The sequence below is a fragment of the Peromyscus maniculatus genome, chromosome 20 (genome assembly GCF_049852395.1).
Source record: "Peromyscus maniculatus bairdii isolate BWxNUB_F1_BW_parent chromosome 20, HU_Pman_BW_mat_3.1, whole genome shotgun sequence".
In the NCBI taxonomy this organism is placed as follows: Eukaryota; Metazoa; Chordata; class Mammalia; order Rodentia; family Cricetidae; genus Peromyscus; species Peromyscus maniculatus.
The window spans coordinates 18,251,300-18,275,555 of NC_134871.1; the positions used below are offsets into that span (position 1 = coordinate 18,251,300).

The following is a 24,256-nucleotide window of genomic DNA, read 5'->3' on the forward strand; positions in this document are numbered from 1 at the left end:
TTACAAAATGTGCTCCAGGAGACCACAGAGATCCTATCTCAAAAAAATAAAAACAGAAAGAAAAAAAGAAAGTCTCACTTTATCTAGCAATTGTTGCTTTTCTGCTATAAAATAAGCACAGTTTTATTCAACAAAAATCAACAAGTTTATAAACAGCAACAGTGTACGAGTTAAGAATTCAAACTATGGTTTGAATATTTTAATAAATTAAACTATGGGGTGATAATTAGTCATTTATAAGGAAACAAAACTGGCAGAAGAGTAGAGTAAGAAAACCTAATGTTGACTAACCGTGTCTTTTGAATTTTCTTTGTGAGAAGTTGAATGTTTTGTTATTCTGTGTCTCAACCAGATCCTACAGATGGTCACAGGTTATAGCATGGAAGGTCTCTAACAAGGCATAATACTGGTCTGCATATGCATGACACCTGCAGCCTTGACCTTATTAGAATTATGACCCAATCAAATGAGCTTTATGACCTAACTTTACACATGTGAAATTATTGTTTTGTCCATATTTGACCCTTGTGAACACCTAAAGACACAGCATTGCCACTCAGCTACAGTCATCGATTACAGAAAATAAAACTAAGGAAATTTTTTCCCATTTATTAAATGTCTCATCTCATGCCCCCAGCCCCAAACCAATACAAGGTCTCACTATGTAGACCTCAGTGGTCTGAAACTCACTATGTAGACAAAGCTATCTTTGAACTCAGGAATCCACCTGCCCTTGACTGCTGAGTGCTGGGATTACAGCCATGTGGTACCATGCCCATTTTAAATAAGTTTTTAGAAAACACAAACATGTTATTTACTATCAGTTATTAATTCCATCTTCATTGAGTTAGAACTGGGAAGAACATCTAAAACCTAATATTTTTGGCAGTTCATAGCACATCCGGTTTGAATTTCATGGAAGTCATAATCCACTGGGAATTCTGATTAATCACTGTATAACCTACTCTGAAGCTTGACATTTTATACCATGTTGCTCAAACTTCCTAAGCTGTATTGTGAAATGATTGACTTACGGGAGTGCCAGGTAGCTTGGATACAGTTTTTCAGACTTAGTGCTAAGCATGTAATATTTAGGTTTCCATTGCTATGACAAAATATTGAGACAAACAACTTAAATGGAGGAACATTTTACTTCGGCTTACGGTTTCAGAGGTCATAGTCCACATGGCGGTGTCCTGGTCCCATTGGTTTTGGGACTGTGCTAAGGCAGAATATCCTGGAAGGATACAGTGGAGGAAAGGTTCTCACCTGTAAAAAATGAGAAGTGACACAGAAGAGGAGTGGACCATGTTCCAGCATCCCTTTCAATGGTACACCTGTATGACTACAGGATAGCAACCAAGCCTTCGAGTAACAGCCAGCAGGGCACATTAGCTTAAGATGTGATGTACGCCATCACACCCTAATTGCTGACATACTAAATCTGGACTTCAATGCAAAGACTATTGCTATGTGTAACTAGCCAGCCTCTCCTACCTTCTGCAAGGGCCAATAACAGCACTGAAGAGACAATTAGGAAATATCAGTAGGACCTCACAAAGAAAAGTGGACAGGGCCTGGCAACTCCCATTTATTTCTTCATGATTTACAACAAGCCTAGTTATGTAGTCCAGACAGGCCATTAATTTGAGGCAATTCTGTCTCAGCCTCTTAAGTCTTGAAAATTGTGGGCCTGCCCTGCTCCCCCTGCCTAGCTAAAATCTCCAATTTAGAGTCAACACTTAATAATCTCATTTAACTACTAAAACCACCACCTCCATTTACTAAACATGCCCAATGGCTATAACCAAGGGACACTGAAGATTAAAAGGTAGGAAGAAAGTACAACAAAAAAAGCTGTGCATGTAAATTTGGTGGGCCATGACTGTAATCTCAGCACTAGGCAGGTAATGCAGGAGGATGGCAAGCTAGAATTACAGTTAGCCTGGCCACAGAGTAAGTTCCAGACCAGTCCAGAGGAGGGGGCAGGGGAGAAGAAAAGGGAATCTTTAGTTATAGTTGCTCCTATGATCTTGAAACAAAACTGAATATTCTAAGCAAAAATAAAGATCACACATACATGTGTACATGCATGCACACAGTTCTTTTTGACCATACAGCAAGTCAAAAACAAAGAACTAGGTCAAAGGTAACATCAAGTTGAAGTTACTGGTGAATCAAACGTCCTCTTCACAAACCTACCATCTTCTCCAGCCCTCTACCTTCCTTCTGAAAAGGCATAATCTCATCTCCTTTCCTAAGACAGCCCATGCCTCACTCCCCACTTGGCTTCCATTAGAATAATCATTCAACTTGCAATGGTTACATTACCTTCCACACCTAATAAAGGGTTTCCTTTGAACAAAGGTATAGAGTGTGAAAGTGACAGCAATTAGTAGATTACAGCAAACCTGAACTAGATAAGCTAAATTAAGGTCAATCTATCAGCTGTATCTGGCTCATCCCATCCTTTTAGTACATGAAACACCATAATTGTCTTAGGGTTTTTGAACACTGGTTATAGTTAGGTTTATACTTGGTAATAGTCTGGTTCAAATGCAGGTCCTATCACTGCCATTTTCTTATTAACTACCAATCTTCATCCAGAAATAGTCACTGTTGTGGCCAGAAGTGAATACACACCAAAACTGAGGAATCTAGATGAAAATGCTTTCACATCATCAGTTCAAAATATCGAGTCAAATATCACCAAGAGCCAAGAAAGGGCATTCTAGCTAAAGCTTATTAAGAAAAGGTTGGGAATTCAACATTTCTATTAAACACATGAAATAAGCTTTACACCTTTAGAATATGAGCTGAACTTCACAAACTATTTAGACCTGGTATAGTTCTTCCGTTCTACAAAGCATCTAAAACCCATTATACTCTGCCAGGCCATGGTGGCATATGCCTTTAATCCCAGCACTTGGGAGGCAAGGGCAGGTGATCTCTGAGTTTGAGCCAGCCTGATCAATAGTGCGAGTTCAAGGACAGCCAAGGCTACACAGAGAAACTGTCTTGAAAAAAAAAAAAAAACAAAAACAAAAGCACATTATGCTTTATCAAAATCAAAAGAACTAAAAGAAAAAACAAATTTGGAAGCTGAAGGACATAGTTTGCTACCATGAAATTTATCATATGTATTTGACTCCATGAATTTTGTGGGGATCATATATACCCAATTTAACACAGAAATTTAGGTAAAAATATTATTCAAAATTGTTAAGGAAAAATCTATTTCTTGCTAGTTTATCGTCTATGCTGTCATTTCTAATGGGTTTTAATTTCTCAAAAGTTCAAGAGTCAAACATAAAAATTAGCTCACATATTCTAAAAGCATGACTAAAGCAGACCTCAGTACTTTACTGCTACTGGGGGAAGGCAGTAAGATGAACTACACTAAAGGAAATTATCCTTTATGAATGCTACATCCATAGACATCATATATATCCTCATAATGACTAAAATAAATACATGGGAGAGAAGAGATTATTAAAATTCTAAGTTTAATTCTACCCAATTGTGAGTATATTGGAGAAAGAATAAACATGGTAACTGGCAATGTGGTCAGGTGCTCAAAAACTCTTCTTACCAGAGTTAAAGTCAACTGACTATAATACTTAGTCTGAAATCTCAGGCTAAGAAAATTTTAAGTCTCAATGCACAGTTATTGATTTTTCTATGAAGTACTGCCTTAATTCAAATATATTAATAATATTTGGCCTGCACACTGTCTATGACATTGTAAAGCCCCACAAAATGTTAATCCATGTAATAACCATGAAGAAAACAAAACATCTTTAAAAATTCCAAAGCCACAGAAAATCAGGCCAGTTATATTTCAATTGTGGAGAAAATTTAATGGTATTCATTTTAAACTGTGAGATATGATTTTCCCCCATAAAACACAATATGCAATTATATTTCTTTAGACAAGTCAATCAATATCACAAACAAAAAAATTATAACTTGGTTTGTATTGAATCAGTAATGTTATCTAGCTGAATGTATAGGTACCCTGCATTATGTAAGATTGAAAAAAAAAAAGATAAATCTTTCAGAATCACTTAAAAAAAAACAAATGAAATTGAAGGCTTTCTGTATTTGAAAATTAATGGCTTTTAAGAAGGATAAAGAACTATGGTCCTTAAAGACACTGTTAACATCTTGACATCTGTAATGAAAGGGAAAAGCTACTAATCCTAGTTCTTAAGTCACACAAACTTGTCATTGCAGCTGATTTTCAACATTTATACATGCAATATAAATTACAGCTCTGTATAACATTATAATACCATCCAAAAGAAAATAAGGATATACAAAATATTTGATAAATAAAATTATTGCATTTAATGTTATTTTCTTGAAAATCCAAATCATCATATTCCTTAATGTTGTACCAAACAATGCCAGTTCAAATTATAGAAAATGTATGTCAACACTACCTGAAAACAAAATTAAAGAGGGTATGAAGCCCTACTTATATTTTGTTTAATTTACGTCAAGTGATCATGGAAACAAAGACTATTAAAATTATTTTATAATTATGCACAATGAATGAAAGCATAATAGATAGCAGAGTACTTTTCTACCGTAAAATTATTTACACCCAATTTATTCAGCTAGAAACACTAGCTTGAGAGGTACTGGTCTGGTATATTCCACTTGAAATAACTTCTCTATAGCAAACAACTGTCTTATATTTGGAACATGTTGAAGAAAATAATTGTCTCATTATTTTTGAGTTTTGAGTCTTGATTACTAACAGTTCAAGGTATTGTGGGAGAATCCTGGTGTCCTGGATGGCTCAAATACATTAAGATCAAGCAGTGTTTGTATTCTGAAATTATCTCCAGTCCATACAAATGCTTGTCCTGTAGGCTTCAGGCCCAGGCTTCTCCTACTGGCACTGGGATGTGACAGGCGAGCGTGTGTTAGGAAAGTTTCACACCGATTTTGTTTTGCTCCTTCTTCATCAGACGCTGCGCCTCTTTCTCCATTTTCTTCCTTTGTTGTTCTGCTGCTCTCTTTTCTCTGTCTGCAATTTTCTGCTGCCTGAAGAGAAACACATTCATATCTTTACTTTTATAAAACACTGCACAGGTAAAATAGCAAATAAATTACAGAAGGGTGCCTTCTTCTAATCAAGAAATAAATGTTTAATGTCTAATTTTCTCATTTCTCTGAAATTTTCAAGGATTTTTCAATAGGAGGATTTCTGCTTATCCTTAGAAGATGACTTCACAAACAGAAACGGTATCTTGATGAACAAACAGGCAAATGAGTGAGAGAGCTGAGACTTACACAGCCATAGTATTAATATGTAGGAACCCACACCATCTTACTTTGCTTCTTCACCTTATTCCACAAAACTCTACTTCTATTCAAGCACAGCCTTTGTGTGTGTCAGGGGAAACTATCCAAAAAAGTTTGACATTGGAATTAATTCTTTTCTTGTTCTAATAGAAACTGCAAAAAGGAAGTGGAATTTCACATGTACCTTCTACTCAGAACTACGAAAGTTAAAGATTAACATTTGAGCAGCTCCATAAGGCATACTGTAGTAGGTATTTACCAATGTACACTATGACTCTCTGTCTGGCTCTAAGCCCAGTACAGCTCCACTGACTAGAAATGACAAAAGCACTCTATCTTTACCAGTGGGCTTGTATAGGAAGGGAGGCTGGGCCTGGAATGATGGCACAAGAAAGAGGGAAAGGAACCTAAGCTGGGTATCAAAAAGTAATTCAAGCATGTAAGGCTGAAGAAGGAAAGCATAGGTCACCACTGAGCATGGAACAGGGAAAATCCAGGTCTATGTAGAACAATCCAGCCTGGGGCATCTAAGTTAGCATATGTTCAACTTAAAGTTTATCAGAGTGATATGTTAATGCATATCAAATGCATGCATGCATGTAAGGCTGATTTTCAGTAACAATTACAAATGCAAGGAGGCAGAGTTACAGATGCTCAAAATTCCACAAAGGAGAAACATTTCTTTGTGGCAACACTCCAACTTTCACCATTAATTAACAAGTTTAAACAATGAAAGAAAACCTACTTCACACTAGCTCTGCTTAAGCCTAAGAAAACCTGAAAATATGTACTAAAAAAGCAGCCCAAAACATTAGCATTAAAAAGTAGAAAGGAAAATAATTATAAAGGTTATAAGAAGATAAACTCGGACATGGTTCCTCTCTAAAATGAAAGCATCAGTAATGAACCTTCCAGGCACAAGAAACAATTGAGATTACTGAAGATGAATGAATATATATATAGCCCACCCAGAGTCAAGCCTGGAACTGCTTCAGTACTAGAAGCATACTCAAATAATTGATCACAGAGCTAGACTATTTCAAGTTGGCAATGGAAAAACTTCTGAGCTTAAAGAATCTGGACCACAGATACACTCTCGCAACGCTTAGTGTCTTTCTAGAGGCAGCAATGCCACAAGCCTCCATGTCGTGTTGACTATACTCATGCAGCACATGGCATGAAACTTGTCTATTATTAACTAATAATCTCATTCAATTAAACTGTCATCATTTTTGTTTTATTTAAGGAATAAGAGATAGGATGGAAAAGGGAAGGTTTTAGAGTAACATTAAGATGCTCTCATAGCTGGGCGGTGGTGGCGCACGCTGTTAATCCCAGCACTTGGGAGGCAGAGCCAGGCGGATCTCTGTGAGTTCGAGGCCAGCCTGGGCTACCAAGTGAGTTCCAGGAAAGGCGCAAAGCTACACAGAGAACTTGAAAAACCAAAAAAAAAAAAAAAAAAAAAAAAAAAAAAAAATGATTAGATTCAAATGAACAGCTCTTTCCTTGTGCTACATAAAACTAATAATTATTAAAACCCTTCAAATTTTCTAAGACATTTGATTTTTGTACCTATTATTAGTTTTTAAAGTTCAGAATAAAAATGTCTTTTTTGATGATCCTTGCAACATTATTACTTTCGTCCACAACTTAAAAAAATACCCTTTATTAAAAAGACTCAAAACAAAAGGAAGCTACGTGTTAAAAACTCTCACAACTTTAAAAATGTGATTCCCCTTCCTGTTTAAAGAAGACAAGTGGAAACAAGATTTAAAAGAAAAACAAAACAAAACCTCTATCTATTTAACTGCACCCCCTGCTGGTCATTTAAGGTTACTATAAATTGGCCATCAAAGACAAGACAAGACAAGAAAAAAAACATAAAAATGAGTACAAGTAAAAGATAATTTACTCTCTATCCTTAGGGCAAAAACAATCATAATTTTAAAATAAAAATTCTATCACTATATTTTGCTAATTTTTTATATTTTATTTTACATGTATGTGTGAACCTTAATGTATTTGCATTATGTGTGTACAACTAAGTGTCCACAGAGGCCAGAGGGGAGGCTAGATCCCCTAAAGCTGATATGGGTGCTGGGAACAGAACCCGGGTCTTCTGGAAGAGAAGCAAGTGCTCTTACCCTCGGAGCCATCTTCCAGTCCCTTGCTATATGATCTTAAACACATAGAGACTAGACAGATTTATATTTGAGGTTGCATCAGAGACAACAGTCACAGTTCTGCTTTTCGCTCTTCTTCCCTTGCTTTTTGACTCAACACAGAAGTTCAATAACTGAGTTTATTACTCAAAGAAACACAGAATGAACATCCGACAGAAATGAACTTTAAAACTACAGAATAATATTTACTTTTCTGTAGAATGGATTGTTAATCTGACTTCCCTGTTTTATGGTACTTTCATGGACACCAAAGTAAGACACATGTAGAGTTTAAGGGTGCTTTACTAGCTACTTTTATTCAACTGTGAAGTTCAGACACTATATTAAACTGAAACAATAAAGTCAAAAGTACAACTGCTAATCTAGAACAGCGTATCACGGTGGTCACATTTCACAGCAGGGCATCATAACTACCCTGTGGTATGTATAGGCAAACAACGTTTACCATTGGGATTATTATCCCTTGAGTCAGACAGTGTTTGAAATTCATAGTACACATAACAAGATATGAAATCTAAAATTCAGAGCATGTTCACTGAGAAACAAGTTCTATAAGGTTCAGTGTAGAAAAATGGAGACAGATATTTGTCAGAGTAGGCTTTCTTGATCTTAAATATAGGAAACAAATCTAAGTTTTCTATTCAAGGTGTACGATAAACATCATCCAAATACCTCAGAACTTCTTCTGCTTGCCAGGCTGCATCTTCTTCCTCTTCCCATGCATTGGTATTTTCTTGCCAGGTATCTAAGTCACCTAATTCTGACTATAATGAAAAACAAAGAAAAACTAAGACAGTAAAGAGCCATCATTTCTCTATACAGCAGTTCAAAACCAGAACAATAAAAAAGAGTGGTTTGAAGCCTAACTCAGAAAAACCTATTACTCTCCTATGGTTCCCTAACTCTGTACCAATCCCCAAATAGGGCATAGATGATCTAGCCTCTGGGTTGTCTACAACTGCAGGTTTCACAGTAATGCTGTGATGTGTGACTTTCCCAAGTGGTGAAAATGTTCTAGGCAACTGGTGTAACAGCGGCACACCTAATGGAGCCAACGGCTGTCTGGATTTGAGGCTGGCTCTACAACTGAGAATTCACGGCTGGTACTATAAACCTGGTCAAAGTCCATGGCAGCTGAGGACATAGGCACTAGTAGGGAACAGCTACCACTGCTGTTCTGCTAGACAGACATGCTGTGCTCACTAAATTACCTTCTAAAGATTTAGGGTTATGTCTATGAATTGGTGCTCCTGTCAGCATGGGTCAAAGAAGCTTCTTCTTCCAGTTGGCTGGGGTTTCTGTAGACTCATAAATGCTCAAAATGACCAGAATCAGCGACTGTTGACTGCTTATCTCTAAGAGGATAACTCTGTCAATACCTCCTGCCTCCATTACCAAAGCTCAGAAAACATCATAATAAGGGGCAGAAGGAACCAAAGAGACTGAGGAATGGTTAAAGTATCGTGAAATGCAGTCTTTTTGAAATGGCACAGCAAGAACTCACAGTAGCTATGATTAGCTGTGTAAGACCTGCATGTGAAGAGTCCCTCAACATTCCCTTGTGGGAGTGGGGAGGGGCTCATGTGGCCCCTTTTACACCTAATGACCTACAGTTACTGACAGCTGGGGGACGGGAGCGGGGCAAAGACATTTTCTTCAGTGGTGCAGGCACTGACAAGTAAGCAACCAATTAAAATTCATTCACAGAGAGAGAGAGAGAGAGAGAGAGAGAGAGACAGACAGACAGACAGACAGACAGACAGACTGACTGACTATGTGAGTATGTTGAAGACGACCACATTACTTCAAATTCTTTCTTCATTTTATATGTTTTACAGAATACTGTTTTCTATTTAATATTGGTTTTCACTTTCTTAGTTTGGATTAGACAAGAATAAATCCTTTTTTATTTTTATTTGTTTGTTTCTTTTTGGGAGCAAAAGGGAGAGAAAGGATACAGATGGATCCCAGAGTTACTGACAATGTTTAACTGGAGTAGTCTGTGCTGGGTGTTAAGTTTAAAACTAGCACAGTACCCTCCAGTTAATCATATGAAGTATAAGGTGTTGTCACAGTCATTTTCTGTTTCCATCCTCTACAGATAGAATAAACCAGGCAAAAACTTATGAAAATTGTACCTTATTATTCAACTGAATTTCTAAAAAGACTAAAAAAAACATGAGATATTATTAGGCCATGTTTCTTGTTGGTAATCTTTCCCTTTATAATATTTGTCCATTTCTCCACTGAAGTATTTGACATGACATTTAGAGATTTAAAATTGTGTGTGTAATATTATTATTATTATTATTATTATTATTATTAAATACAGTAATTTCTTGAGTAAAAATGGCCTTCGAAGGAAAAAAGAAAAAAACTAAAGACAAGACAGGTGAGGCAGCTCAGTAAAGTGCTCGCTGTGTGAGCAGGAGACCTTGAGCTTGGACCCACAGCATCCAGTAAGAAACTGGACATGGCAGTGTGGGCCTGAAATCCTAGTGGCTGGCAAGTGAGAGAGGAAGATCCCAGAGGCTCACTGGCCAGTCTCAACAACTGGTGAGTTCTAGTGACAGACCCTATCTCCAAAAATAAGGTGAAAAGTCACTCAGCATTGACCTCACCTCTACGTGCTCACACATATGTACACACACACACTCTCTCTCTCTCCTCTCTTTCTCTCAATACCTCAAAAACATCCAAATGAAGCCAACAACAGTGGAAATTTGTAAAAGGTGACAGAAAAAAGCAGATATACTTAGTTTAAAGTTTCCATAGCACAAATGATGAGCTTCAGGATAAGAACAGAATATTTGATTTGAAAAATAGTCTACACTGACAACCTACAGGCAGCAGTTAATGCTAACTGGTGGAAGAGACATTTTCTTCAGTGGTATAGACATAGGTAAGGTGTTCATGCTCCCATAAATTGCCATTTTAATAATCCCTCAGCCATGCTCTTCATAAACAATCCTAATAAAACCTACTGGGTCATTAAAGAAAAAGATATGAAAGTCAAAATATCTACAATGTTACAGTTTCATAGCATCATGTGTTATGAATATTGTGTGTGCAATCATTTAACACTATCTCTTCATTATAATCAATCTCCTCCTCTTCCCACACCCTGAAAAATCAATACTTACACACAAGGAAAGCCAAACAGCCCTATAGGAGGGCACATGATAAAAAACAAAAGATTTCATGTATACTTTGAAGGTGAACACACTAGTCCTCCCAAACCCAGGAAAGCCTACAGCTGTTTACAGACTCAACGCAGTGATTTTTTTTTTTTTTTTTTTGGTTTTTCGAGACAGGGTTTCTCTGTGTAGCTTTGCGCCTTTTCTGGGACTCACTTGATAGTCCAGGCTGGCCTCGAACTCACAGAGATCCGCCTGGCTCTGCCTCCCGAGTGCTGGGATTAAAGGCGTGTGCCACCACCGCCCCGGCTAACGCAGTGATTTTTTTACAAACTCACTAGAAACCCTGAGATAGAACCTCCCAGTTTAATCACCCCTGGATTCCTAGACCACAGAGATTCTGTGAGACAATGAATGTTCAGTATTCATTGTATCTGGGGTTTATAACTGTTAGCTGGTGTAATCAATAACCCAAAGCATGCTTAGGTCTGGGGAGACATCTAGGTATCTGTGAGGGTTTTATTTTCATTTGGTTTAAAAAGCTCCCCAGATCATTCTGATATACTCCTTAGTGTTGGGTATCCCAACTTCCTAGCTTTCCCATCACTTTTTCCTTTATAAAGATTCACTTAAGTCAAATTCATCTTAAATTGCATCACAGTTTAAATGTAAACTTACTCTATGATGAAAAAAATTCCTAAGTCAAAATTTACCTTAATCATTATAGGGGCAATTCCTAAAATTCTAATTTGTAAATACCACACTTTTATCTTTACCTTCTCTGTATATAATGGTATCCTGACCAAGTGCCCAATATAATTTGTAATCTTATAAAATATTATGCTGGTAAAGCTATAGAAAAACTTTTAAATTTGTTCTTCAAAAAAAAAACCAAACCTTTCCCCAGATCTTACTAACATACTTACTGACTGATGAATGAAAGGCAGGTCTTGTGTAGCCGCCAATCTACTGGAAAAACCTGTGCTACCATCAGGGATACCAAAATTCAATGGTTCTCTCTTCTTAATGACAATCTGCAAGATAAATTACAACAGGATTACAAGAATATTTTATATAAAAATAATTGATCAATATATTTGGTAATGACTTAAATTGTGCTTGTTCTTTATAATGTACAATGCAGTAAGAATTACCCTGTAAATAGTACCAAAATTCCCATGCAATTAGAACATAAACCAGTTTCATACTAAGAAAAATTGTAGCTCAGTTTAAAAAAAATTTTGTCTTTTTCTTTTCTCTATTTTATGAGGGCCCTAAAATTATTTAAATAATAATATGTCTAGTATTTTCTACCAAAAGTATACCCCACCATCTTTAACATGTGGAATAGCTGTACATGCATTAACTCTTCCTGGCTAATACTATTAGACTATTTACTTGAAATATTGTAAATTTCAGGAAAACACCATCAATCTAAATTAATGTAACAAGGCATCATATAATATACTAAGTCCCAGCAATATATTTCCACAATACAAGATATATATCAACTGAGAAACTTGCAAGTACCCTTCCTTTTCAGTACTGAAATATTTGAACAACACAGTTAAAAAAGAGGGGAAAAGCATATACATAGCTGAAACCAAGAAAAAGCTGGCAAGGAAATACATAAGGAGTGATATATATATATGTGTGTATATATATATATATATATATATATATATATATATATATATATATATATATAATATATACACACACACACATACAAACATACGTATAAAATGTTTTCTGTGTTTGAACAAAAAATGGAATGCTCAGTATAATTATTTGAAATAGAATAAAATGGAATAATATTACAATATTAGAAGATGAAGCAGAACTAACTCTTCATTTATGAGAGTATGATGTGAATGGACAGTATGTATGACTGGTATCAAGAAACAGCAATATGTGATATATAAACAAGCATAAAGTTATTGACTGGCTACTTCTGGGAAGTAGAATTGGCCGAGTGATGAGACAAAGTCAGTCATGTTTCATCACGAGCTCGTCTTCTCTCTTAAGTAGACACTCTATTGGGGGAAAAGACAGGAGAGCAGTCATTGTGCCCCTCCCAGTATCTCTGCATCTCTGAGTGATCTCATTGTCAAAGGGAGTGAAGAACTGCTAACAAACTCACACCAACTTTACAGTATTTTACCATGGACTGACTGCACTCGCTGTACACTGTATATAATGGGAAATATTAATTTATAGCTATCATCCTACTTGGAATGTGTTCAAACTGTTATGTTATTCGCTTACATTTCTCTTAGCAGAGACTTGCACCTACTATCTAAGATCCAATAGAATTTCTGGAAATGCTTAGTTATGTTAGAAAACTTGGGAATATACATTATTAGATCTATGTCTAGGTCACGTGAATACATAAAACTTTTACTTAATGTGAAAGAAATCAAAATGATAAACAGACTTTCTAAAAAATATAATTATACTGTCTGGTTTTAACTACTGGAATTTAAAAAGTATTTTAATCTCCAAAAGCACAACTTTTCAACCTACTTTCTGAGTTTTCCGTATAGTTGGTGTCATGTCCTTGAAATAGTCAGGTTCCAGTTGTTCCAGGGAACTTTGCTGTGTTGCCACATTCCCATTCCCTCCTTCAATCTTCACACTTGTGGGTGCATCTTCATCCCAGGAAGTCCACTCTTCCACATCTGTCTAAATTTAATTGATTAAACTGTCAGCCATGAAGGGACAACCTAATGATCACCACAATCTTTATTAGAGAAAGAGGCTTTCTAAGACAATGGTTTTAAAACTGTTTTGAGCCACGGACAGATATGCAATTCAAGCCACATACCAAAACTTTTTCAAGCAAATGCTTTTGAAAACTGAGCTAGCATTATGTGTACAACACCCAGAAGGTAGACTGGAACCTTCCATTCAATCCTAACCAAACTGATGATCTGACTTAAAAAAAAAGTATCAACACCCTCCACAAGACAAGAGGGAAGTAAAAGTCTCAAAACGTAGTATCAAATGCCTAAAACTAAGCCAGAATTTTCAGTATATAAGGAATCCATGAATCCTATATCACATGGAAAACTAATTATAAAATGGCAATCCCACGATGATATAAATGTAGGACATACATGAAATTTTTAAATACTCGATGTTCCACAAAAGTAAGAGCATGTAGTTAAAACCAGTGTGTGTGTGTGGGGGGGAGGGGGGGATTAGATGTTAATAAAGAAACAGATACAATATAAAGAATAGAGTAAAAGTAACAGAATACCAAACAATAAGAAAATCAGTAAGAGTCCCAACCACCCAATTACTGTGATACAGCCTAGTTTGAAAAGCCGTGTTCTGGACCACATGCTCCATTTCAAACTACCTGTTTAGGGACAGACGAATAATCAACTGTGGTGGGCAAAGTGATTTGGTCTCCACTTAATTTCCTTCCTCTGCCAGATCTGAAAGAAACAGGATATAGTTCAAGGACAACCCAAACAAGCAGGAGTGAAAAAGTATTTTAGAGAGTAATTTACTCAGAAGATGGACTTTTCAATTTATAATTATTATTTTAAATAATAACTGCTCAAAAGAAAAAGCATGACTCAGCAATCTTGTCAAGCTTTCCAAAATCTTGAGCAATGTAGCTGCTTTTTCAGGTTAGGATTCATAAATATAGACAAAATTATAGGACTGGGGATGAATTAAAAGCCAATCACAAATGCAAGCCCCTTGAAGCCCTGTGCTACTCGAGTGCTCTGGGTTCTGTAGGTAAAGCTCTTTGCTATTAACCAGGTAGGTAGGGCTGGTTTTACGCTTTATAGATTGCTTGTAAAATTAAGTATTCAGCTATTTAAAAGTTTGAAAATCGGGGGTTGGAGAGATGGCTCAGCAGTTAAGAGCACTGATTGCTCCTCCAAAGGACCCAGGTTCAATTCCCAGCACCCACATGGCAGCTCACAACTGTCTGTAACTCCAAGATCTGACACTCTCACACAGACATACATGCAAGGAAAACACCAATGCACATGAAATAAAAAATAAATATATTTAAAAAAAAGAAAAGTTTGAAAATCAATTAGCCAAACTAAACCAATTTCTAACAATTTGTAGGAAAATACATTAATCAGTTGTTAACATGAGCAATGGAATCTCTATTAACCAAGATTTTCAAAGTTACTTTCCTGAGTCTGGTGAGAATTACTCAATTTATCACCTACAATATCCTCATCTGTAAACTGGATAGCCACACCTACATTTCTAATGTTCTTTTAAAGATTTAACTATGAAACAGATTTACAGCAACTAGAAGAGCATCAGCTACATAGCAAGATATTAAAACACAGCAGCTACTACAAGCCAGTAGCCTGTAACTCATTCCCTTAGAGCTAAAGGAGTTAGTTTAGGACAAATTCACAAGTCTTATTTTATTCACTTTTAAAGGATGAAGACAAAACTATTACAGCCTATTATAAAATTTATTCCACAAGTATGGAATTTTACAACACACAATCCAGGTTCATTCTGACACCTATGACAAGTTTATTCTAATACAGCTGGTTTTCATTACCACTGAATGTACAGTCAGTCCCAAACATATTGACACTGGCAACAGAAACTCACAGTGACTACAAACAAAGTCCTTAATATGAAATCAAATATAGTTTCTTATGCTAACACTAACCTACACTGACCACAATTTTAGAAACTGAAGATGCATGAAGATACCCATGCTCCATGGGGATTGTTAACAACACCTTTTACCTCTGTGTTTTATTAGTACTCACTCCCAAGCCACCTTCCCAGTAAATTTCTCATCGCTCTTCTTCATTCTGACTTGAGCATTTTTTTTCATCAGCTTTTATCCTTGAGGGAGATTTCAACAGTCCACCACCCCATGTCTTCCAGCTGTTTCTTGACTTCTCATCTACTAGTGACCATTTCCACTCCACATCATTTCATCAACATGCTAACTCCTGAAGAGGCTCAACCTAGCACTGTGTGTAACTTCTAAAACTGCCCACTGAAAAGAGAGCTGATTACCATTTACACCCGTTTTTCTTCTACCTTACCTTAAATGTATCACTAAGTTTTTCTGGTAATATTTAGGCCCAAAACCTAACAGTCTAACAGTTCCACTGATTCATAGCTTTTCTTTTGAGACAGAGTTATTATAGCTCTGCCTTCTGAGCTATATAGATCCACCTGCCTCTGCCTTCCAAATGCTGCGATTAAAGGCATGAACCATGCCTGGCTTCAGTTCCACTGATGACAAGTTAGGCCTGAACAACTTAGTACTTAAATATGTCCTGAGTTCTTAGTAGCCAATTGAAAAGCTCAATACCCACACCCCCCTCTCTCTTCCCTCTATAATTAGAAAACTGACAAAAGAGAATGCAACACTGAGGACAGCCTAAGCTACACAGAAATACGGAGGCTAGCCTGGGAAACACAGCAACATTTGGTTTCAAAACAAGAAAAGAAAAAAAAAAGGCAGAAAATAAAAATTATTATTTTTATTTGGAATAAATTCCAAATTTTTAACTAGTGAAATATGTATGCCTTTTGTTCTTGCACAGCCTCTCAAGCCTTGAATCAGACTGAATACTGCCACCCTCACTTTCTGCTCTACATTAATTTTGGTGGCATAATTACTTTGCAAAGATCTCTTACCAAAAAAGCTGTAGGCCCTAGTTCTGCAAATATGAGCTCCTTGAGTGTGGATTCCATCAGTGCTCAACAGCTCTGCTGGAAACTGTTCAACCTCAGAACACACTTCTGAATGCCATGGTGAGTCCTGAGGCACCTCCAAGTTGAGAAGCCACAGCTAGAGTGTGGCCATATGGTAAGATAGAAGGGTTTAGAATCTAAGGATAACCAGATGAAGCTAAACAATGTATTCTGGCCAATCTGAACACACACCACCACCACCACACAAATTAATTTTATTTATAGTTTCCTTATTTAAAGTTTCTAAAATACATTTTTATTTTATGTGTCTGTGTATTTCACATGTATGCCTGTGCACCATGTGCACACCTGGTATCCACAGAAGCCTGAAGAGGGCAATGGATTTTTCTGGAACTGGAGTTTAGAAAGTTGTGAGCCACCATGTAAATGCTAGGAACCGAACCCAGGTTCTCTGCAAGAGCAGCAAGTACTTTTAACCACTGCCATCACTCCAACCCCTGTCTGTTGAAAGTTTTCAATATAAATATAAAAATGGCATTCATAGAGAAATACACATAGAAACACCTATGCTTAATTTTGCCTAACCACTTTTAAACATTCCAAAATGAAAGAATTCATAATTTCTGTGGTGACAATAATGTTTAATGTTGGTCTGCTGCTTTCTACAATTTCACAGGACTAATTATTTAATATATTTAAATAGAAGATGCAAAAAATCTGAATGAACAAAACAACTGAAATCCTTTCTAGATCTGCAAAAATGTTTTTTAAAAGCATAGAGTAGTGGATATTATAAGCAGGACAACTAGTTTAAATAAAACATTCCATGTCTTTTAAAATTAGGAAGTAATCCAAAGCAATAAAGAGAGACATAGGTCAGTTTGAACACAGAATCATTTACCTGCATATTAGTCTCTTTAGGAATGAGAACACTGTCGCTAGGCAGGTACAAACTTTAAATAACCGAAACTGAGTGATGGCCATGGTGAGAGCCAAAACCTGTGGAAAGGGCACACACACAAAAACAATGTATCAGACTCATTGCTGAAGCCATGTTCTTTTTAATTCAAACTAAGAAGTCCTTATGCAATAAGAAATATCTGACGTTTTCACGTTTCTCTAGAAGCTACAAACATATCAGTAAATTCTAACACAATATAAGTCATATAGATTTTTTAGTAGTTGTGAGGGAGAATTCTCTTTATTCTAAGTCTCTGAAAAATGTTCTGCCTAAATTAGGACAACTTTACTTACAATTAAAAAACTCAAAAAGTATAAAATCATATATATTAAACCTTTCTATAGCTTTTAAAATTTGATTCACTTCAACATTTTAACCTCTAGGTATTTTCATTATGTGTATTTCAGATGGAGAAACTGAACTGAGGAAAAGTCAAATAGCATGTTCTGAGCATAGCTAGTAAGTTCAAACAAAAGATAAAGCCCATCCAGTTCAGGTTTGCAAATCTAGCCATCTGTTCAAAGACACACTGATGCTTGGGTCTACACTTAGTAAGTCTATTAATCCACAGCCTCCGCGGAATAAGTACATATCACATCCAATAGTAACTTCTCGGTTTTTAAAGAGAGTTCACCAGGCGGTGGTGACATACACCTTTAATCTCAGCACTCGGGAGGCGGAGTCAGGCAGATCTCTGTGAGTTCGAGGCCAGCCTGGGCTACAGAGTGAGTTCCAGGAAAGGCGCAAAGCTACACAGAGAAATCCTGTCTCAAAAAACCAAAAGAGTTCATAATACAGTTTCCTCAACTAAGTAGGTTAAAAATTAAACAGGAAGTAAGAATCTTCACCTCTAATGGGCGGGGGGGGGGGGGGGGGGGGGGGAGATAATAAATGATTTAGAAAACTAAGATCTGTATCTTAACCTGAGAGGTTACAATACGATTTGCTTTGTTGTATATATTATTTACATATTATATCTCAATGTAAAAGCTCAACACACACAACAACAACAGTAAAGAAAAACAAAAAATCAAGGAAAACACACTAACTGTCATGTCCCTGACCTTGACTGCTCTGTGGTCACTAACTGGCAGTTCCTTCTGAAGAAAAACACAGCTAGTGCTTTCTGTTTCTAGGGTTAAAAGCAGAATGCAGGCTACTAAAGGCACAATGGGAAAGTCCACAAGGTTCCCTTAGCAGTGTCGTGTATGTTTGTGCACATGAAGACTGCCTATCTTAACTGAATGATCTATTCGATGACCAAGGCTGGAGGTGCAAAGAACAGTGATTCTAAAAGAAAAGGAACCAAGAGCACATTAACAATTTCCTTCTTCAAGTAATACATATATTTCTGACAAATGTCCCCAAAGTGGTGTACTAGGTTTCAAAAATGCAACAAAGCTGACTCCTTTTTCTCAAAGAATCTTCGAGATGCCAAATGGCTTATAAGTCTTATTTAGTTTCCCAATGTTGTCCATATTGTTTCCTGCCTTCTTGGTGGAATAAAGTCTTCTTAATCCCAGTGTTTTTCTACTGGGAAACTCCTCACTTTCTACTTCGTAGTATAGTAATATCTATATACTGTTTCTGCCCTACACGATACTTCTCTAGAGGAGCTTTTGACTTGGTATGTTGTTACCATTTGCAAAGTAAAACTTAAGAAATATTTGATGCCTCATTATAGGCAGAATGAACTGAACAAATAAAATGGTGAATTAAGGCTTCATTTAAAGCTGATTGGTCAGCCGGGCGGTGGTGGCGCACGCCTTTAATCCCAGCACTCGGGAGGCAGAGGCAGGCGGATCTCTGCGAGTTCGAGGCCAGCCTGGGCTACCAAGTGAGTCCCAGGAAAGGCGCAAAGCTACGCAGAGAAACCCTGTCTCGAAAAAAAAAAAACCAAAAAAAAAAAAAAAAAAAAAAAAAGCTGATTGGTCAAAAGTAACTGTCAACAAAGAGAAAAGCAAACTTCTTAAAGAGAAGTTTGAGTACAGTATTAATGCCCTGCACAGGAAATGGATGGAACTGGAGACCATAACATTGGGCAAAATAAGCTAGTCAAAAAAGACAAAGATAGCATTTTCCCCCTCATTTGTACAAGCTAGATTTCCAATACAAGAAGACATGAAAATAGATGTGGTACTATGTGGCCAGAAGACGGTGACCAGAAGAACAAGAAATAGTAATGGCGGGCAGTCAGCGGGGATAGGGGGAACTACATTACATAAAGGAATGAAATATAATGAAGCCCAATATTTTGTACAGTCAATATGCACTAATAAAAATTGAGGGTAAATTTTAAAAATATAACAAATTTTCAGAAAAATTATTTAAAAGGCAGCTAGAAGATTCATGGCATACAACACTTGAAAAGGACATAAATCCAAAGAGATAGTCCAGCAAGATTTTTTAGGGGGAAAAAAAGACATTTAGTATCTTGGTAACATGCACAGGGTTCAGTGTTAGGTTGAGAACAAACTTCAGTCAGAGTCTTGGTAGCTACAGTCATTACCTTCTCAAACATCCTTAAGTGTAAGTACTCAGTAAGTACCTGTCACCTTGAATGACTCCAACAAAAAGTAGAAATAAGATTTCAAGTTTAAATGAAAAAACCAGAAAACCAGATTATTACTGACTACAGAACAGAATTCCCCCATAGCAATGAACAATATCCTGATTCTGTGATAAATCTGCTTCTGTAATTAATGAAAGGGACCTAAAATCACTAACCATCTATTATGAACCAAGCACTATCTAAACGTTAGCTAACTGAATCCACAGAACTTATTTCTAGTGATATATTATTTTCCTCATTTTATAGAATAGAAACAGAGTAAGCACGTTTCCACATTCCTATAACTACTTGCATTCAAACCTACATCGATTTGATTTGAAAACCAAGAAAAACTAGTCATAAACATCCTTAGTAATCAGGGGAGATAGCATAAGTTTCAGGATAAAATTTCCAACCAGTTTCACTAAAATGAGGAAAATGTAACAAGCTATTAAGCAACACTTTATCAATTACACTGGCTTATACACAAACTTTATTCAGGACTTGTATATAATGTTGCCAACTCGAAGGAATGAATATGTATTAGCACATACTATGTTACATATGCTACACTGATAAGGAGACAACACTTGCCTGCACAGAGAAACCCTCTTTGCTACTGAATTGTCTTGAGTTTCTTCCTACATTTACTTTATTCAAAGGAAAAAGAGTCTGGAAATACAAGGCCCCACCAGTGTGACTCAGTTTGTTATCTATAAATCTTAGCCAATGCCAGCATTTAGGTGCTCAAATACTTCTTGAATGAAAAGAAATTAACAGTCCTTGGGCCCTTAACATGTTCAGGATATAATTCAACAGTCTGACCATTTCCACTTAACAGATGAGGGCCATAACTGTCCCGAGTAATTTAAACAAGTTAAATCAGGATTAATTGGAAGAGAAGAATTCCAAGGCCTGGCTATCCCTACATATTTCATTTGAAATGATTTTAATTTTATGCATATCGCTACAGTCTGGTTTCTAAAATACCCTATAGATCACCAACTAGGAAAACATCTCCTTGTTTCTACTTTATAATTTGGGTGCTTTAAAATGCTTTCTAGATCTGGGCAATATTGAAATAACCTACTACCAAAATAAATAAATTAATTTTTTTCCTTAAAACGACTAACAAAATTCAGAAACTTTATATATGCCAGAAGAAGAGTTTTGAAGAAATGTCATCTCCGACTGAGCGACTGGAAAGAGTTCTGTTGTGTCAAGTGAGAAGGATTTCTCTATAGCTGGGGCAGAAGGCATAAAGAAAAAGAATCCTGCATGATCAAGTCAATCCCTCCTTGCACTGGGTGATCACATCCTGGAGTAGAGATCCACCACACAATTCATCAAGCCAAGCCAGCTGACACCCACTAAAGGAGACATCTACCGCTGTACTTCTAAACCCGAGTCTGTCTGAGTCTTTTCACACAAATACTTCCAAGTCCTAGGATCTACAGCAGCACAGAACATACTCAACTGAAGTCCGTAACTCGCTCAAGTTAAAAATCACCAAGCTCCCAATGAAAAGCCACCTGAACTCAAATATGAAAAACCAAGGGTCCACAGCAGAGGCAAGGAAGCAGAAACAGCCGTGCAGTTTTGAAAAGCTGGTGGTTAAAAAAAAACAAAAAAACGACCATTCGGTACCATCGGGGCCTTCACGGGGGACACCGCCTGGACTGTTGTCTGGGTGGGTTGTCTTCTGAACGACTACACCGAGAGTTTCCTAACTAGACTAATGTGCACTTTCAGATCACCCACCTAGAATTTTTGCGGATAGGGAAAAAAAAAAAATCATACCCACTGCACGGATGAGCAAAACAACACGCGAGCGAGCTTTCGGGTTACGCAATCCCACGCCCGGAGGCGGGCGTCAAGTGAGGCGCTCTACACTGCAAGAAGGTGGGAGCCGGGAGGGCTGGGGTGTGGATGTCGGGGCGATCCGGGAGGCCCCAGGGGTGCGAGCGAGGCCCGGGGAGGGAGGGCGGGACGGCGGCACATCGCCCTGCGGGGGGAAGACTGAACATGGGGGGCTTTTCCGGGTCGGCAGCTGGCAGGCCGGTCTCCGGTGCGTGAGCGGCGCGGCGTGGCAGAGGGTGACACACCGCCGGGCCGGTTCCTAGCCACGCTGGGCTCGCCCCGAAGACAGCTCACCCTGACCCGGAAACAGTACCCCGGAGCGGTGGCCCGGCGTGGAGGAGGTCGGGGTAGAGGGCCGAAGAGGAAGGCGGGACAGCAGGAAGTGCGGGACGACCCGGAGGGTGCCGGGGAAGCGCGGCCTCCGAACCGGGAGGCAGGGGCGCGGGGGGGGGGGGGTCAGGAGGCGGGGAAGGGGGGGGAATTAAAAAAAAGAAAAGAAAAACAAAGCCCCTCGCGGGGCGCGCGCGGGCCGCGCACACTCACCTGCCCCTCCCCCTCCCCGCCCGCCCGGCGGAGGCTCCCGAGCTGCCGCGGGCCGCGCGTGCGCGTGCGCGCGCACACGCACACACACCCGCACGCCGCCGCCGCCGCCGCCGCCGTCTCCGCCTCGAGCCCGCGCGCCCGCGCCCGCGCTTCGCGCCCGCGCCCGGCTCAGTCCCAGCTCCGCTCATTCAAAGCCGGGCGCGCGCTCCGCCGCGGCCGCCGTGGCCGCCGCGCAGCCGCCATGGCCGCCCCTGCGCCAGAAACCCGCCCGGACCCCGCCCCAACCCCGCCCAGGCCCCGCCTCCAAGGCGGAGCTAGGGAGCTGTCTCCAGGCTCTCCCTTCTGCACCCCGCCTCAGGTATCCTCTGGCCCAATAGGGGAGAGGCGGCTTCTTTGACGTACAAGCCGCAAGCCAATCAGCGTAGAGGGCGTGGCCAGCGCGACAGCCTTAAGGAGGCTTGAGCCTTTGGCCTTTTGTTGATAGGGGTGGTGGTTGGTTTCCCTGATTGTTTTTATGTGTGTGTGTGTGTGTGTGTGTGTGTGTGTGTGTGTGTGTGTGTCGTGGAGCGATTGGCTTGTGCCAAGTTGTCCTCCTTTCCTCGCATATAGATGAGTGTCTCGCCCGTAACCAAGCCCCTTTCTGTTCCATCCGTAAAACTTATCCTCCAGATGGGGCCAACGGGAAGCTGCATCTAGACTAGTAAACATTAGAGGAGCTCCTGTCTCAGAATGACTTGGATATGACTAGGACAGACCCCCAGTTACTGCAGCACCTGAGACGTTTACGAGTCTCTTCCAGGATTTAGCCTGCTCCGCTTAAATCTTAATTCAGTCTTTAACTGGAGATAAAGGGGCATTTCCTCTAAGTCCCTCATTATATCCTGGCCTGCGTCCGGGGCTAGGCATTTTACCAAGCTCCTGTCTTTATTGTGGTTTTATCTTGGAGTCAGATAGTTTTCTGTTGTGTGTTTGTTTTTGTTGTTTTGTTTTTACTTTTTATTGTACGTATTCGTTACTATGTCCCATAAGAATGTTTTCACATAAGGATACATTGTAGCTTGAACACATGCTTTCCCCCCACACAGACTGCACTACCCCCTTTTTTCTCCCACCTCCCATAGACCTTTGTTTCCCTAGAGTCTAGGGCCTAAATAGTAGCAAAATTACAGTAATGAAGTAGCAACAAAAATAATTTTATGGTTGGGGTCACCACAACATGAGGAACTGTATTAAAGGGTCCTAGCATTAGGAAGGTTGAGAACCACTGAGCTAGAGTTTATTGCTGTTTTGGACTAGGATTCCATAAGAAGCTGCTGTTGGAAAGTGGCTGGTGTGTGTGTGTGTGTGTGTGTGTGTGTGTGTGTGTGTGTGTGTGTGTGTGTGTGTGTTTCTTCAAATTGTTGCTCAGCTAGCCATTTTCTTTAAATACCTTTTAAAAGTGACAACTGCCTTGTTCTCCTACCATGATTCATCCATTATCTATCCCTTTAACTTCCGGCTTTCCACCTCCCCCTCCTCCCTGCAGTCTGCTCCACATTTTTATTAGTAATTTATTGTGTTTTATTTTCTTTATCTTTGAAAAAGAATCTTGATGTTCTCAAACTTAAGCCCCTCCTGCCTCAGGCTCCATGGTATTCTGGGATGACTGAAGTGTACCACCAATCCAAGACAGCAAGTTAGTATGCTTACCCTGCATTTAGGAAGATAGTGAATTTAGGATTCTTACTCTGGTTCTAGGTAAACATGAATATGTTGTTTAATCTTTTTATCTGGATTTCCTCATAAATGAACTTACTGTTCATAAAGCATTTAGTGAAGTCTGGTGTTGTTCATTTTTTTGTTTGTTTTTGTTTTTGTTTTTCTCTTTACTCTTTTGGTGGCTTGCCACCCAGTTCCCAAATAAATCACACACGGAGACCTTTTTCTTACTTATAAATGCCCGGCCTTAGCTTGGCTTATTTCTAGCCAGCTTTTCTTAACTTAAATGACCCCATCTACCTTTTGCCTCTGGGCTTTTTTCTTTTCTTACTTC

At 38.6% G+C, this 24,256-nt stretch overlaps 1 protein-coding gene across 2 annotated transcripts; it reads right to left on the reverse strand.

Annotated features, from left to right (window-relative positions):
- Positions 1 to 4,021: 4,021 nt before the first annotated feature.
- Positions 4,022 to 22,301, reverse strand: Ebag9 (estrogen receptor binding site associated antigen 9). 2 transcript variants are annotated; one of them, XM_076555794.1, is made up of 7 exons: positions 22,225 to 22,301; positions 17,211 to 17,308; positions 14,001 to 14,079; positions 13,163 to 13,321; positions 11,563 to 11,670; positions 8,172 to 8,263; positions 4,022 to 5,055 (listed from the first exon to the last, which is right to left on the reverse strand). In XM_076555794.1, the coding sequence occupies exons 2-7, from the start codon at positions 17,291 to 17,293 to the stop codon at positions 4,935 to 4,937; spliced, it is 642 nt and encodes a 213-aa protein (XP_076411909.1). In that variant the 5' UTR covers positions 17,294 to 17,308; positions 22,225 to 22,301; the 3' UTR covers positions 4,022 to 4,934. The 2 variants fall into 2 exon arrangements, with proteins under 2 accessions (XP_076411909.1, XP_006978762.1); XM_006978700.4 differs by having other exon boundaries at positions 21,622 to 22,242.
- Between the last annotated feature and the right edge of the window lie 1,955 nt (positions 22,302 to 24,256).